Source organism: Atractosteus spatula, chromosome 13 (assembly GCF_055471065.1).
Source record: "Atractosteus spatula isolate fAtrSpa1 chromosome 13, fAtrSpa1.hap1, whole genome shotgun sequence".
Classification (NCBI taxonomy): domain Eukaryota; kingdom Metazoa; phylum Chordata; class Actinopteri; order Semionotiformes; family Lepisosteidae; genus Atractosteus; species Atractosteus spatula.
In genome coordinates, this window is record NC_142718.1 from 35,151,335 (window position 1) to 35,165,308 (window position 13,974).

The 13,974-nt window shown below is 38.0% G+C and overlaps 1 protein-coding gene across 1 annotated transcript in view; it reads right to left on the minus strand.

Annotated features, from left to right (window-relative positions):
• The window catches only part of LOC148822271 (receptor tyrosine-protein kinase erbB-4-like), a 375,272-nt gene that overhangs the window by 111,042 nt on the left and 250,256 nt on the right, over nucleotides 1–13,974 (minus strand). Inside the window, exon 4 of the mRNA XM_088930325.1 lies at nucleotides 121–252. Within this exon, the coding sequence (XP_088786451.1) occupies nucleotides 121–252 (132 nt within the window). The remainder of the gene's footprint in view (nucleotides 1–120; nucleotides 253–13,974) is intronic.

Sequence of the window (13,974 nt, forward strand, 5' to 3'; positions counted from 1 at the left end):
CATTGTACATCTTTCTCTTTCTACCCTTCTGAGTGGCGCTAAGCTCGGCCTGTACTGTACCTTTGCAGCCCTCATACCAAAGCCATCCCTGATCTAACCTCTGATGGGTGGGATACTCACATCCAATGCTGCTGTTGGTGGGCACGACTAGGAGCTCTGAGCGCGGGTTCTTGACAATATCTTGCCAGTGGATGGTGTCGGCGTGGCACAGGAACTTGTTCTGGTCCACATACACACCGCCATTGAGGATTTCTGTCGACAATGGACAGAGACAAGAAGTGTTATTATTGGGTCCTAATTACATTCTGACATCCTCAAGCTTTGCTGTTGTCCTCTGTCTTTCGTAAAAAGCAAAAAGTCATAAATAGAAATTGGATATACTGTAGCTTATAGCTATATATAACTGTACTATTGCTATGAATACCACCATTCATAAATTATATTAATAATATTATGATAATTAATATACTGTAAGTAGAAGAAGTCTGTTTTTTTTTATAACAGTGACCCTCAAGACATAAACACTTTTTATACAAACCCGTACATTTCAAATCTGGGTTTTTAATCCTGGTCTTTAAAATACAAACAAGTTATTAACTTCAAATTGCATTTCTAAGAAAAGATATCCCCATCGTAATGCAAATCGTCCAATATTAAGCTATGTGACAGGATGTCTGGAAATGAATCTTGTTTTCCCCAAATGTAGGGAATTTTCAAATTTCTCAGAAAGACTCAATAGAATTAATCCTGATCCCACTGAAAAAAAAAAACATGAGCAGATTTACACAATTTACAGCATTTGAGTTTTTTTCCCCACAAGCAGATTAACAACATAGGGATGGCACGGATACAGATGAGACATATTAATAACCAAAGGCTAGAGGACTCTGCTAATAGTCCCACAAAGGCTTGATTAAATTCTGTTCCACGGATGATTGGTGATCAGACTATTGTATTTTTTTCAATGGGAATTTGAGACCCATCTTTCATCTTAAATTAATTTCATATTTGACTACACATGATGAGAGGTTACACTGACTTTATTCCCTATTCAAGGAAATGTACAGATTAAAGTGTTAGTTAAAACAAGACAAACAAAGCAAGCAGCAACAATAAAACCTCCAGCCTAACTGCATGTTGTTGGTTTTTCTGGGTAGGTAGTGTTGACAGTAGAAATATAGGGTTCCTTAAAATACAGAGAAATCTAAAAACACAGCTCACAGTTTTGAAATCTTATTTTCAAATGGGATACGTTGCCATTTGTACATCATAAAAACACAGCAGCGCAAACAGTGAAGCATTTCACAACAAGTGTGTGACTGTACAGATCAGACCACAATTAACAGAACACACCTGGTGTTGCCTCGGTGAATTTCCAGAAAGAAACCCATCGTTAGGACATGCGAGGAAGGAAGTGAAGAGATTCTGTTTGGTTCCATAAAGACTTCTTTAATTTATTTATTTTAGTTAATTGTTTAAAGACTTCTCAATTTTTTTCCCCCCATCTGCCAGAGCTCCACGTGACCATCAGCTTTCACATTGTCAATACCATGCTCTCTTAAGGTGCGGTGAGAAGCAATAAAAAGGTTTTACTGTAATTAAGAATTACTGGGGATTCTAGAAGGTCAAAAAAAGGAATGTCTACCCCTTCTAACTAAATATGATCACATCTGTATTTTCTTTTTTTGTTGTTGCTGTGTTCGTGCTTATTCGAGCTCATAAGCAGTAATGGATACATACCGGTACTAAGCCTGCGGTATCGAGCATTTAGTTTTTCAGAAAGAAATTAATAAAGTTTCTTAAAAAAGTCATTTAAATTCTCAAAGTACAAATGACAGGCATTCATAAAAATTCATGCGCGTTGACGAAGAACTGTAGATCTGTACACTGGGCGGTTGTTGCAATAGAGGTGATATTAGGTCTACAGTATATTAGGACCATTGCTCTTCCTAACTTATCAGGATCTAAATTCTAGTACAGTAAAGCTTGCAGGTGGTGACAAATTAGGAGAATTATCAAACACTGAAGGAGCTTTCCCAAGATTTGGAAAACACCTGGCAAACGAGACTTAATGAGGACACATGCAGAGTATTACAGGAATGTAGCAAAAACACAGATTACAAAGATTAAATGGGAAATACTGAGCTTGAAGAAACAATTTAGGAGAAAGACTTATTTGTTTATGTTGACACAGCATTTTCAAGTTTGAGACAATGAGGAGAAGCCATAAAAAGTCAAACACAATGTAGGGATATTAAGTTAATAGTGTTGAATTTAAATTAAGGAATTTTATGTTAGAATGGAACAACACACCAGTAAGACCTTACTTAGAATATTATGGACAATTTAGGTCACCACATGGCAAATAATATATCGCTGCTCTGGAATCCATCCAAAGAGAACAACCATATACAGTATATGTTTGGGCTTAAAGAAATGTCCTACTCTAGAGGCTAAAAGAACTGAATTGTTTTAGTCCCGCAAAGAAAAGATCTGTATTCAAAAGTATGAAGTGTTCAAAATTCTCAAAGTGACTGGCAAAGTCAACACAGTGGACTTCCTCAGAACCAACACCAATAAACCACAGGACACAAATGGAAACCCAGAGGAAGTTCATATAAAACTGAGAACAGAAGGCACTTTCCTACACAAATGGGGGTGGGAGTCTGGAACAAGCTACCCAGACATATTGTTGAAGCCGATACTCTGACTTCTTTCAAGAAACAGCTGGATCCTTGCCTCAGTTAGCTACTAGCAAACAAACAAGCTGAACGGGCCAAATGGCCCCCTGTCATTTGCAAATTTCCTTATGTTCAATCTGCCTTTGGTGCCCATGATTAAACCCCTACTCCCTGAGAGAGGTTGTGCACATCACTGTTGGGAAGAAATTCCATTTTTCTTAATTAATAGCCAAAGAAAGCTAACTTTGCAAAAACGGAACACCGCACAGATGCAACAGTAGCTCCCAAGCTAGATTTCTATGGGGCTTTGTAACTGCTGAGGCTGAACTCCTGCCTGGGACATTACAGCATCTGTACTGGAGGAGAAGGAAGCACAAGCATCTGACTCACTGGGAAGGGCCACATGGTAAGCTCATGACTGCCTTCTCTCTGCTGGGTATCACATGAGCTATTGTTCACTGAGAATGCTTCACTAGTGCATCAGAGTACCCAGAGAGATACCCCTGTGTAAAAAGTAAGACTGCAAAGGCATGATAAGCACCTTTAATGTTGGGAAAGTTCCTATCATGCAGATAAGTAGGCAGGAAGAATCAAAGGCTTGTTTCTGTGCTCAAGAGCATATTCAGGGCCTGATTTGCACTGTACTCACTTGATTGGCTATGTTATTGAATGCTTTGCTACTGTTTTGCATGGGAACGTTTTTTCATTGTAAGAGAGCACATACAGCACCTTTCTTTTTTATAACCTCCATATTTTCTTGTGTTCCTTCCATTAAATACAGACGAGAAGCCTGATCTGGAAAGACAAGGACTAAGCTCTAAATATTCCACCCCCGACACCACCTCCCTCCTTGCTCCACTGCTCCAACACTTTCAATTTGTTAATTCATCAACTGCTCACTTTCATTATGCAGATTTGATTTCTGATACCGGAATTCAATAACTGCACATTTCCCGAATCTGCGTAGATTCATTTTAAATGTGTATTAGGGTCTTTTTGTGCTTGATTAGCTGTAATATGTACTGGTGACAGATCCCTCTGTGAGTGTTTTACATGTTTAATTACAATGCTTGAAAGAGGTTTGGAGAGAATGTGCTCTTAATTAGAGCATTAACTGTCAACGACATCAACATTGGCTGTTATAGGTCCCACAGGGTCAATCCTGTATCTTTAAACAATAGTGTTCTTTTAATTTTCCTTGGTTATTAAAAAAGTAATAATAACTGATGAGAACACAAAACCTGTTTGCAGTTTTTGCAGTGTTTACAGAAGCAAACAATTTACTTTTTATAAGCACATCATGAATACATTTATTAACTCTGCAAAGGGACAGGAATTTAAAAAAAAACAATTACTGACAAACCTGTAGCATAAAAATGAGTTTGTGCTGTTCATAATCACAAGTGCTCAGTAGCTTTTGTAGGTCCTAGTGCAGGAAAAAACGAACTCACAGGAGTATTCATTTGCACAATTCATCAGAATTTATCCCTGGTGAGCACAATTGATCGGGCTTCTCAGTTTTAGAACAGGCTTCTTTTATACGACACACTAGATTGCAATAAAGGGAGCAATTTTGTGCGGTATAAAAAGTAATAACCACAAAGCACTATTTAAATGCATGGCTGTCGAAACATATGCTGGCCTTCCCGAATATTTTGAATTGACCTTCCAGTGTTTAACTTACTGCACTGAATCATGAACCTGACTGTTATATCGCAGCCGCAGGGTGCATATATAGTAAGTATAGGAGCTTATAGTCCCATCAAACGTTCTATTAAATATTAATGTGATTCCTGTACCCTTTTGTTGAATTGTGCGGACCAGACACATGTTTGGCTAGAATGAATCTGTGTTTGAGCAATCAGTGTTCATAATATGTGAATCTCTCTTGGATAATATGTTTATTAATGTAAAAAAATAATCAGATAATTACATTTTTTATTTCCCCCTCTTTAGATAGGCCACTGGTATGAGTGTTTGCAGGAAAAAAAAAACATTTTACAATAATACAATGCATGATGTTCTGAAGTCTAGCCAGTGACCTAATGTACAGCCAAACCACCACAGATCACGACACTTAAGAACAATTATTCTACAGCACATAATCACATTTAGATCCCACAGAACTGTACAAGTACATTTTGATCAGACGGAAACAGAAACTGTTACAGTTACATAAACACGCTTACAATACTTTAAGTGTGTATTTATTTACAAATAAATAAAAAAGCAGACTAATAAACTGGTAGGTTGGGTTTTACTCCTACGACTTGGCTGCAAGTTTTTTACGGAACGCACATACAGTACATATTCTCTCTCCCACACACTGGCTTTAGACAATGGGAACTTCATCAATGCTGCTCCACTGGCACACTGGCACAGTCGCAGCTTTCTCCTCCCCAGTGCTGAAAAGTGATTATGACAAAATCACAGTTCCTCTCCGCCAGACACATTTTCTGGAGGGGGCTTGCAGACGTGTCAGTAATCCCTGCCAAATTTCCAGAAAGGGCTTGTTTTAGAAACCACAGGTGCACACTGGAATACCTGCAAGGTTTCCAAATAATGTGTGCAACAACAAACCACCAAAGGTAGGCTTGTGTTGTGTTACACTTGTTACCGACACACACGGCACCTGCTGTTTGCCGTTTGGCACCTGCTGTGGCAAAATTCCCCCCTAAGGAATAGATCAGTCCTATGGAAATTAACAGAGCAATCCTAGCTAGCATTATTTCTGTGGTGTCGTTTGAAGATGGACAACTGTTGCAGAGGGTTTATTTACCCCCGCACTATCAAACTATTAAACTCCCAGCCTCTCTCACTCTCACCTATGATCTGAACCTCACACTGCCTTCTTTCTTACCAAAAACCCAAACACACACTGAAAATCTACCTCTACCATACATGTCAAAAGCTCACTCCCAATAATTTCTATCCCTTTATTTCATTCTGTTGATGCATGTTTTTGCACATAATCTGTTACCTTTTTGTTGTTTTGCACATTGCCTGTTGTTGTTTTTGCACATCACCTGTTGTTGTTTTTTTTTTGCACACTGCCTGTTGGCTCTGTCTTTCTTTTGTTATACAATTGTATTGTTGTTGGGTTTTTTTTTCTTTGTACTACTTATGTCCGAGAGCTAGCTAAATAGCATTTCGTTATACCATATACCTGTATATGAGTATAATGACAATAAACTTGAACTTGATTTGGGGAAGCACTTTAAGTTCTCTCTCGGTTTCTGTGGAAGACACTGCTCTGTTATCACCAAGTACCTTTTCCCACTGTGCTGTTAGGACGGCAAGATAGGTTTGAAAGAGACAAATCAAACACCTCAACTTTTTCATGATCTTTTTTTATTGATGGTTGCCCTTCTCGTCTGAGAGCAAAAACAACAGAAAACCGCCATAAGAAAGCACCAATTTCAGTAGTAGAGTGTGGGAGGGACAGAATCCTAAATGCACTTAAAAATATCAGCAATAATAACACCTTATACAGTGATTTTCCCAATGGATCCCGAAGTTCTTTAAATATGGGAGGTGACCCATTACGTCCAACACTAAAATGCAGTGCCCACCTGGGTAACATATGGTATTATTCTGTGCCAGCAGCCCTACTATACAGCACATCAGAATCATCTTTATTCTTCAAGTATATTTCATGTACAAAGAATTTACTCTAGTGCACTCGGTGCTCCTAAAACATTCTACACATGTCATATACAAACAAGACTAATAGACATTCATTAAGACAAACACAAATAACTAGAAATACTGCTTAAGCAATAAGACGGCGCTTGGAAAGAAGCTGTTCAAATACCGGGTGGTTCTGGTTTTAATTGACTGGTTGCATCTTCCTGATGAAGTTTATGAAACCAGTGGTAACCTGGGTGGGAGGGGTTATCAGCAATCTTTACTGCCTGCTTCTTTGCTCTGGAATTGTACAAATTATCAATGGAGGGCAGATGACATCCAACGACCCTCTCCGCAGAGCGGAAAACACTCTGGAGATTGCCTTTGGAGTGGGCAGATCAAACAGTTACTTAGCCAGTCAGAATGCTCTCAAAAAGGGCTCTGTAAAACTGCTGGTTGGTTGAGAGACACCAAGGTTTTACAGTTACTGCAAAACATACATGCTCTGTTGTGCTTTTTTTTTATATTGGTGCTATTCATTTCCCATATAAGGGTAGAAGAGATCATAATCTACCCAAAAACTTAAAGGACTCAACTACACTCAGACCACATCATTGATTACCATACAGAGAGGTTCCCAAAAACAACCACCATTTCCACTGTTTTAATGGTATTAAGCTCCAGGTTGTAGTTAGCACACACTGATACCGACCGCTTCCCCTTCCTCCTATACATGGTCACAGCATCATTAGTGACTTAATTAGTTTGACGGAAGAGTCGCTGTTGTACAAGGAACAGAATAATGGGGAAGCACACAGGTGGAGAAGGGAGAAATAGTTTCACATTCATCGAATTAAATGGAAAGTTTAGGGAGGACGGATGGACTGTGCAAGACCAGATTGGAATTTAGCCTGGACACTGGTGTTAACATCTTTATACTTACAGTCCCAACACTGTCATGGGATCTTTAATGACCAAGAAGTCACAAACTGTTTAATGTCTCATCTGAAGAATGGCACCACCTACAGCAGAGTTCCTACTCTCCATACTGGACATAGTCTTGAAAACTCTGGTCTAGAGGGAAGAATGCCACATACTGGTCCACTTACTGTACATCACTAGCAGATAAAACCCAGATTTCCTTGGAGCTATTCCATCTCAGTACAGACTATACCTGGCCTTGCTTAGGTTTTAAGATCTGCACAACATGTTCTCCAGATTCTAATGAACAACTCTGTAATTTCACCAAAGCTGGAACTTAATACATTCTATCTAAGCAGTACTAAAATTTTACAGTTTGCAGGTTTATATGAACCAAAGAACGGTGTTAGCAGTACTTCAGGCAAAGTAGGATCTCTTTAGTCTCACTGACTGCCCTAATTGTGACACAGAGGGCTGAACATTTACAATCAAAATTACAGCTAAACATGTAATTCATCCCACTGAAGTAAAGATCCTCAGAAATGTTACAAATGAGAGGAGGCCATTCAGCTCATCTAGCACATTTGGTAGTTAATAGCTAATTGATCGGAGAATCTTATCCAGACATTTCTTGAATGTCAGAGCATCGGCTTTAACCACATGGTATGGTGAAAAAGTGCCTCATTATGGATCAGCAATTACAAGGAAAAGATGGGATGTGGACAAGGAAGGATGGATTAACAGCATTTTAGGTAAAGAGAACATTTCCATGATCTGAGATTTAAGAAACGAGTATTCAAGACTTGCAGAGCACTTCAATTAGGTTTTTGTCATTGATAACAATGGTTGAATCTTTGATATATTATCCTTCACATAAAAATGCTATTAGAAATAGAGAAATATTAAGCCGCACAGAGATTCTCAATACTTCAACGTTAGCTGAATGCCCTAGAACTGGCCTCTGAAACAATCTTTTATACCTCACACCAGAAAACTCATTTATCTTACTTACAGTACATCACACATATTGTTGCTTAATTCTTAATATCTTGGCTTGTTTTCTTGAGAATAATCCCCAATTTCTATATTAATTAGTTTAAGAATTCCTTGTCAAAATCCCCTCTTCAGGGAACCTTGTGGACAAAAATAGCTGCATCCCAAAAAGGCAGATAAACAGAACAGCTAAGCACAGGAATACTCGAGTCACCTGCTACTGTCCCTGCACAAGCATGTATTTATTGCCATTTTAGCCAAACTCAACAAAGCCTGGTTGAAAATTGGCAGGCGTGATTCAGCAATTAAGTCATGGATTTATCTTTCAGAGATAGCCTAAAGCTGCAAATAATGATCATTTTCTATGATGATGCAGTTAAAATCCCTAATAGCCCCTTCCTACCAAAATATTAATTAGACTATCATATTAAATAAAAATAGATTTTCTAACAGCTTAAAAATTGCTTTTGGAAAAACAATCCTTTAAAAAAATGCCTACCTTCTTAGGCAGTGACAGCATCCAAGCAGTGGATAACACTGCTCAAATTTCGACCAGACTTATTATAGCATACAATGGGATGGAGGTTGTAGTCTTGACTTCTTCAGCTAGAGAAGCATCCCAGACCAGCACAGAAATGTGAAAGATCTGAGAGCCAGGTTAAAAGTAACCCTCGGGCCTCTTGGCTCAGCTGTTGCTGGTGAAGAGAAATCAGTAGCACTGCTGAAAGTGCCATTGGAATCATAATTTCAATTTCAACACTTGTCCCCTCCATTCTCGCCTGTAAAGACTGTGCCGACAATGTAAAAAAAAAAAGATAACACTCAGGTCCCATAAGAGGGCTTTCCTTCTCTTACTGTACATATGAATAATCACTGTTTCCCATTCTAATATTTGAAAGAAAGTTTACAGCTCCCTGTCTTTCAGAAAAGTTGTCTACTCCCCATGTACTGAAATAAAAAATTCTGTCTCCTTTTGGAGGAATCATTACTGGGACATAACACACCTTCAGCCAGTATAAGGTGTGTCGGGTACTGATCTGTTAGTAAAACGAAACTGACATGATTGATACATGGTGCTAAATATGTATGTTAATACACAGTGTTATCTATGAAATATTTAGTTTTGCCCATGTTGTTATCTTTGTTTATTAATTCATTTTCTAGTGTTATCGAACCTCACCATCTCATTTTGCCCTACTCCTGTTTGCCTTTGCCCTCCGTTATTTTTTGTCATGTATGGTTATTTCTATTTTACTATAATTACAGGACTGTTATTAGAGCACTCGTACCCCACCTCTCCAATTCTCAGATAATTATTCTGTACCTGAAACCATTTGTCATCACTTGTTATCATTCGAGAACATCACCTCTTGCACTGTAGTACATTACCTGCGTTGTACACAGAACCACTCAGAGAAGGCGTCTGAGCTGGGGGTCAGCAGCTTAGTAAAATCCTTTCTTGACATTTTGAAAATCATAATTTATGGTTTTTGTTTGAAAAAAGTGTGTAAAAGGTAAAAACCCCTGACTGACAAATAAGCTCCACACTTCATGACAGAAGCTCTATGAACCCAACATGAAGTCCCTTAAGGGCTGCATTTCTATTTTCTGAAATGGGATTTCCAGTTGCATTGTCCAGGGTTGACAAAGCAACTATCCAGCATGCTGCCTTTTGTAGATGGAAACAAATCATGAACTTTACTGTACATTTAGGGCTCTGCTCAGACCAATTACTGGCCCTCCTTGGGAACAATTGATCCAGATTTCTTTTTTATCATTTTTCTTTTCTGTTTCCTGTTTTTTTCTGTTTTTTTATGCTGTACTTTCCTTTTATTTTTCTTTTATTATTCATACTGTACCTTTATACATGGAGTATCAATTGAATCTTCTCATCTACTGTATCTTGTAACAAGCGAACCACAGAGTGGTTTGCTTGTTACAAGCAAAACAAGTGAAACATATGTATGATTAACATTGAACAATAAGTTACAAGTTACAAGCAATACAGTGAAACATACTGTATGTATGAGTAACATTGAACAATATTTTTATCATATAAAACGACTTGATCTCATTCAAGTAAAGTAACTTTTCACTTGAGATAACACTTTCTGAATGTAATAATGATGGTTAAACGTAACAAACATATTGGTTACACACATAGTACAGTATGTACCGTACAATGTGCTGTGAAAATAAACGATATGCCTCATCTTTGGTAAGGCAGTACATGTAACTTACTCAAATGACCAGATCTACAGACAACTAGATTGCACAGTGAAATCTCTGATAAAAGTATTCTGATTAATTTGACATAAAAATGTTGAACAAGTGCCATACAAATTACAAGTGTTCAAAAATATTAGCATGTGCCACCATTCACCCTTTAAAACCCTCTGTAATTTCCGAGTGTGATACCTGGGGAAGAGCCAAATGATAAATCTCTCTACATTTCTATGTATTCTGAATGAGGAACTGTGCAATAGATCTCCACATTGTCCAAATGTCGAGTGTCAATTACAGGATAGAAGTGGAGATTGAAACCTATACTGAAACATTCTGCAAACTGCAGGTTGCACTCCAATATCACAGCCCAGATTAAATAAAAGCTTTTAACCACCTCTCTTGCGCACGCTCCAAACCAAATGTCTTTTGGTTTTTCAATGGCATTTTGTATGCCATTGACATCTTGTCTGTGTAAATCTGACTACAAATAAAGGAAGAAATGAACAAGATTTGAGATTTGCAGCCTGTGAGTTCAGTGAGTGTGATTATAATTCAAGGAGTCCACCTCCCAGCCCTGTAGGGAACGTGGCACTGTTATGAATACGCAGTTTTCATTGGGATATACTGTATAGTATGTCCCCTATGCAATGTGAAATTGTGCTGAAAGTTTCACCTAGGTATATAGTAGGACTATGCTCAGTTTTGAGAGTCTGACATTTTTTCTTATTTCCATTGTGTTATAATGCATACACTGTTATTTACATTATTATTAACCATATACTCTTAACTACAGATTTGGAGGTCTGTTTGACAAAGGGTCTGCTTTCACAGTGCTGCATTATTCACAAAAAAAAAAGAAATATCACCCATTGTCTAGGTTTGCAAATGACTGCAAAAGTTTCATTCCTTGAAAGAGAACAAAAAATCTAACTGTGAACCCTAAATGAATAGGGTCAACTAACTCAGCAAGAAAGATAAAGTCTCATATGATCGGTAGCAAACAAACATGCTGCATGAGTTCAGAGTAGGATCAAACTAATTTAATTTCGAGGGGAATTCAGACCAGAGTCTCATTTCCTTGGGGGAATATCAATTTTAATTAAACATTTAAAAGGCTAGACTTGGGTCTTGGCACACTGACACAACAGCACCTTTTAATTAAGCCAAAACATTCCTCTGTTCCTAAATTATTAAATGGCTTCACCTAATTTGCTTAAGAACGTATCACTTTCCTAAATAGCACTAATTGAGCGATACGTAGGGACTGATTTGTTAATTTGAGAATAAATGTCATTGAACAGGAACTAAATGGCATATCTTAATGGCAGCCTTTGCAGGAATCCTGGGAATCTGAGTGCAATGAGACAGATTCAGCAGCATTGTACATTGTACACAGACATCAGTGCATTTCGTTATAGTATTCACAATTGAAACACATTGAAAAATAAAGCATTGAATTACTCATCATTTTTTAATGTTCCTCTTTAGGCAGAAAGAAAGATTATTGTACACTGCATCTACATTACTACCAATTCTACTAATAATAGCAGCTACCTGTATACTTACTGTAATATAATGTAATTAAAATCATGGGCTATATTGAGATATTAATATAGTGATAGTGTCAGTCTAAAACTAATTTTACATTTAAAGTAATCCCCACTAAAATTTCAACTACACCAAATTTCTAAAAGTAAACTTCCTCTTTCTCTGCAGCCTGTTGACATACTATGGGTGACAGGACCTTCTCCCACTGCATCCCAGAGCCCTAGAATTCTATACCTAACATCAGAGTATCACCTTGCCTGAGCTCTTTCAAATCAAGACTCAAAAACGTCTTCTTTAGACACGCTTTTATTTAACTGGTTCTATGTCTGCCCCTTTGCTTGCCTACTGTATTCAGTAATTCTGAAATGTTGTAATTCTGCTGTCTCCTGTCATTTTGTGTTTTTTTCCTAACTGTAAAGCGTTTTGAGAAGCCAATTTAAAGGTGCTATATAAAATAAAGTTTTTTTTCATTCTTATTCCTTCAATCATAATTTAGGAAAAAAGCAGACGGTGTTTCAGCAAGATAAAACATCGAGCCAAAAACAGAAGAAATACCACAAAAGGCAAACCCAGGCACAAAACAAGCACAGAAACGTATCGGCAAGCAGACCAACAAAACAATAACCTCAATATCTCCAGTGCAATTACAATCATCCAGAGTTAGTAGGTGGCAACTACAGGGTTGATTCACTTAACTTCCCCATTCAAACCTTATGCAAGGTCAGTGCAGAAGCATCCTGCATAAATCTACTGAAATAGGGGCAAATTTAATGTCTTTAACACTGGGGAATGAAATACAGCCTCTTTCCATTCAAATGTAATTGCAATTTTATGTGTTTAACAAGTGACCTGAAAAGAACAACTGCATTAATTCAACTATATAAATGCTTTATGATATGTTAGCCAGGAGGCTGGGGAAATAGTTCCCTACTGAGGATGGGACTCCCTCGCACCAGAGAACACGGGCCTTCCATCAGACAGCGATCCTCTCAGGTGGCAGGTGAACGGCAGGGCCGAGTCGAGGAATGACAGGACAAGCTGATGCACTTTTAAGGACTCGCTCTGCTGACATTCAAGCCTGAGAAGGTGCAGCGGTATCCAGTCGTGATCTGACACACTCACCAAGTGGCACATGTCTGCCCACTACAGGACAAGGCCTGAATAGCAATCAAAACGTTTGCATTTTGTCTGTATCTTGAGGATTCTCAGAAAGTGTTTTGCCACAAGAGATGAGTACCACAGGGCAGACGGTAACATGAAAATAATAATGCCGACACATAAAAAGAAATTGCAGGAAGTACTGTACAGTCAACTAGTTTTAAAAACAAAATGAATGAGGCACATAACAAACCACATATAATGGAATCCAGTCACTCATGATGAAGCTTTTAAAGGGATTTTAAAAAAAAGATTGAATCATGCTTCCAAAATAAAAAAGTAATTATGTCAGCCTTGATGTGAAAGAGGAGTTTCTGAGAGAACAAGGGGTTAAATAGTGATAAGAATGCAGCAGAAAATTACAGAGAACCTAATCTTACAAATAACGGGGTTGTTTGTTCGGCAGATTACAATAATTGCACAGAAAATGCACCCAGAATCCACAGAGCAACCAGGTATTCATTCTAGATTGATAAAGGTGTTAGTGGGTTATTAATAAGAATAGGTCAGAAATGAAAAAAAAAATCAGGCAGGGAGCCATGATTATCAAGCAAGCAAGGATATATTTGAAATGGAGGCGATTTTCTACTTTATTTGAAAATGTTGTTGCAGACAGACCTCTACATTTCAGCACAGGCTGAGGAAGTTTTTTATACCGGCTGAATATTGCCTCAATGGGGAAAAAGATTGTTTTATAACAAATGCGAAAGCTGCTTAATGAGCAGACAGGATGAAGATGGTGCAGCACCATCCTTTTTTTTCCGCACAGCATCTTCCTGATAACAATAATTGTGTTTAAAGCCTTCTGATTAAATTTCAC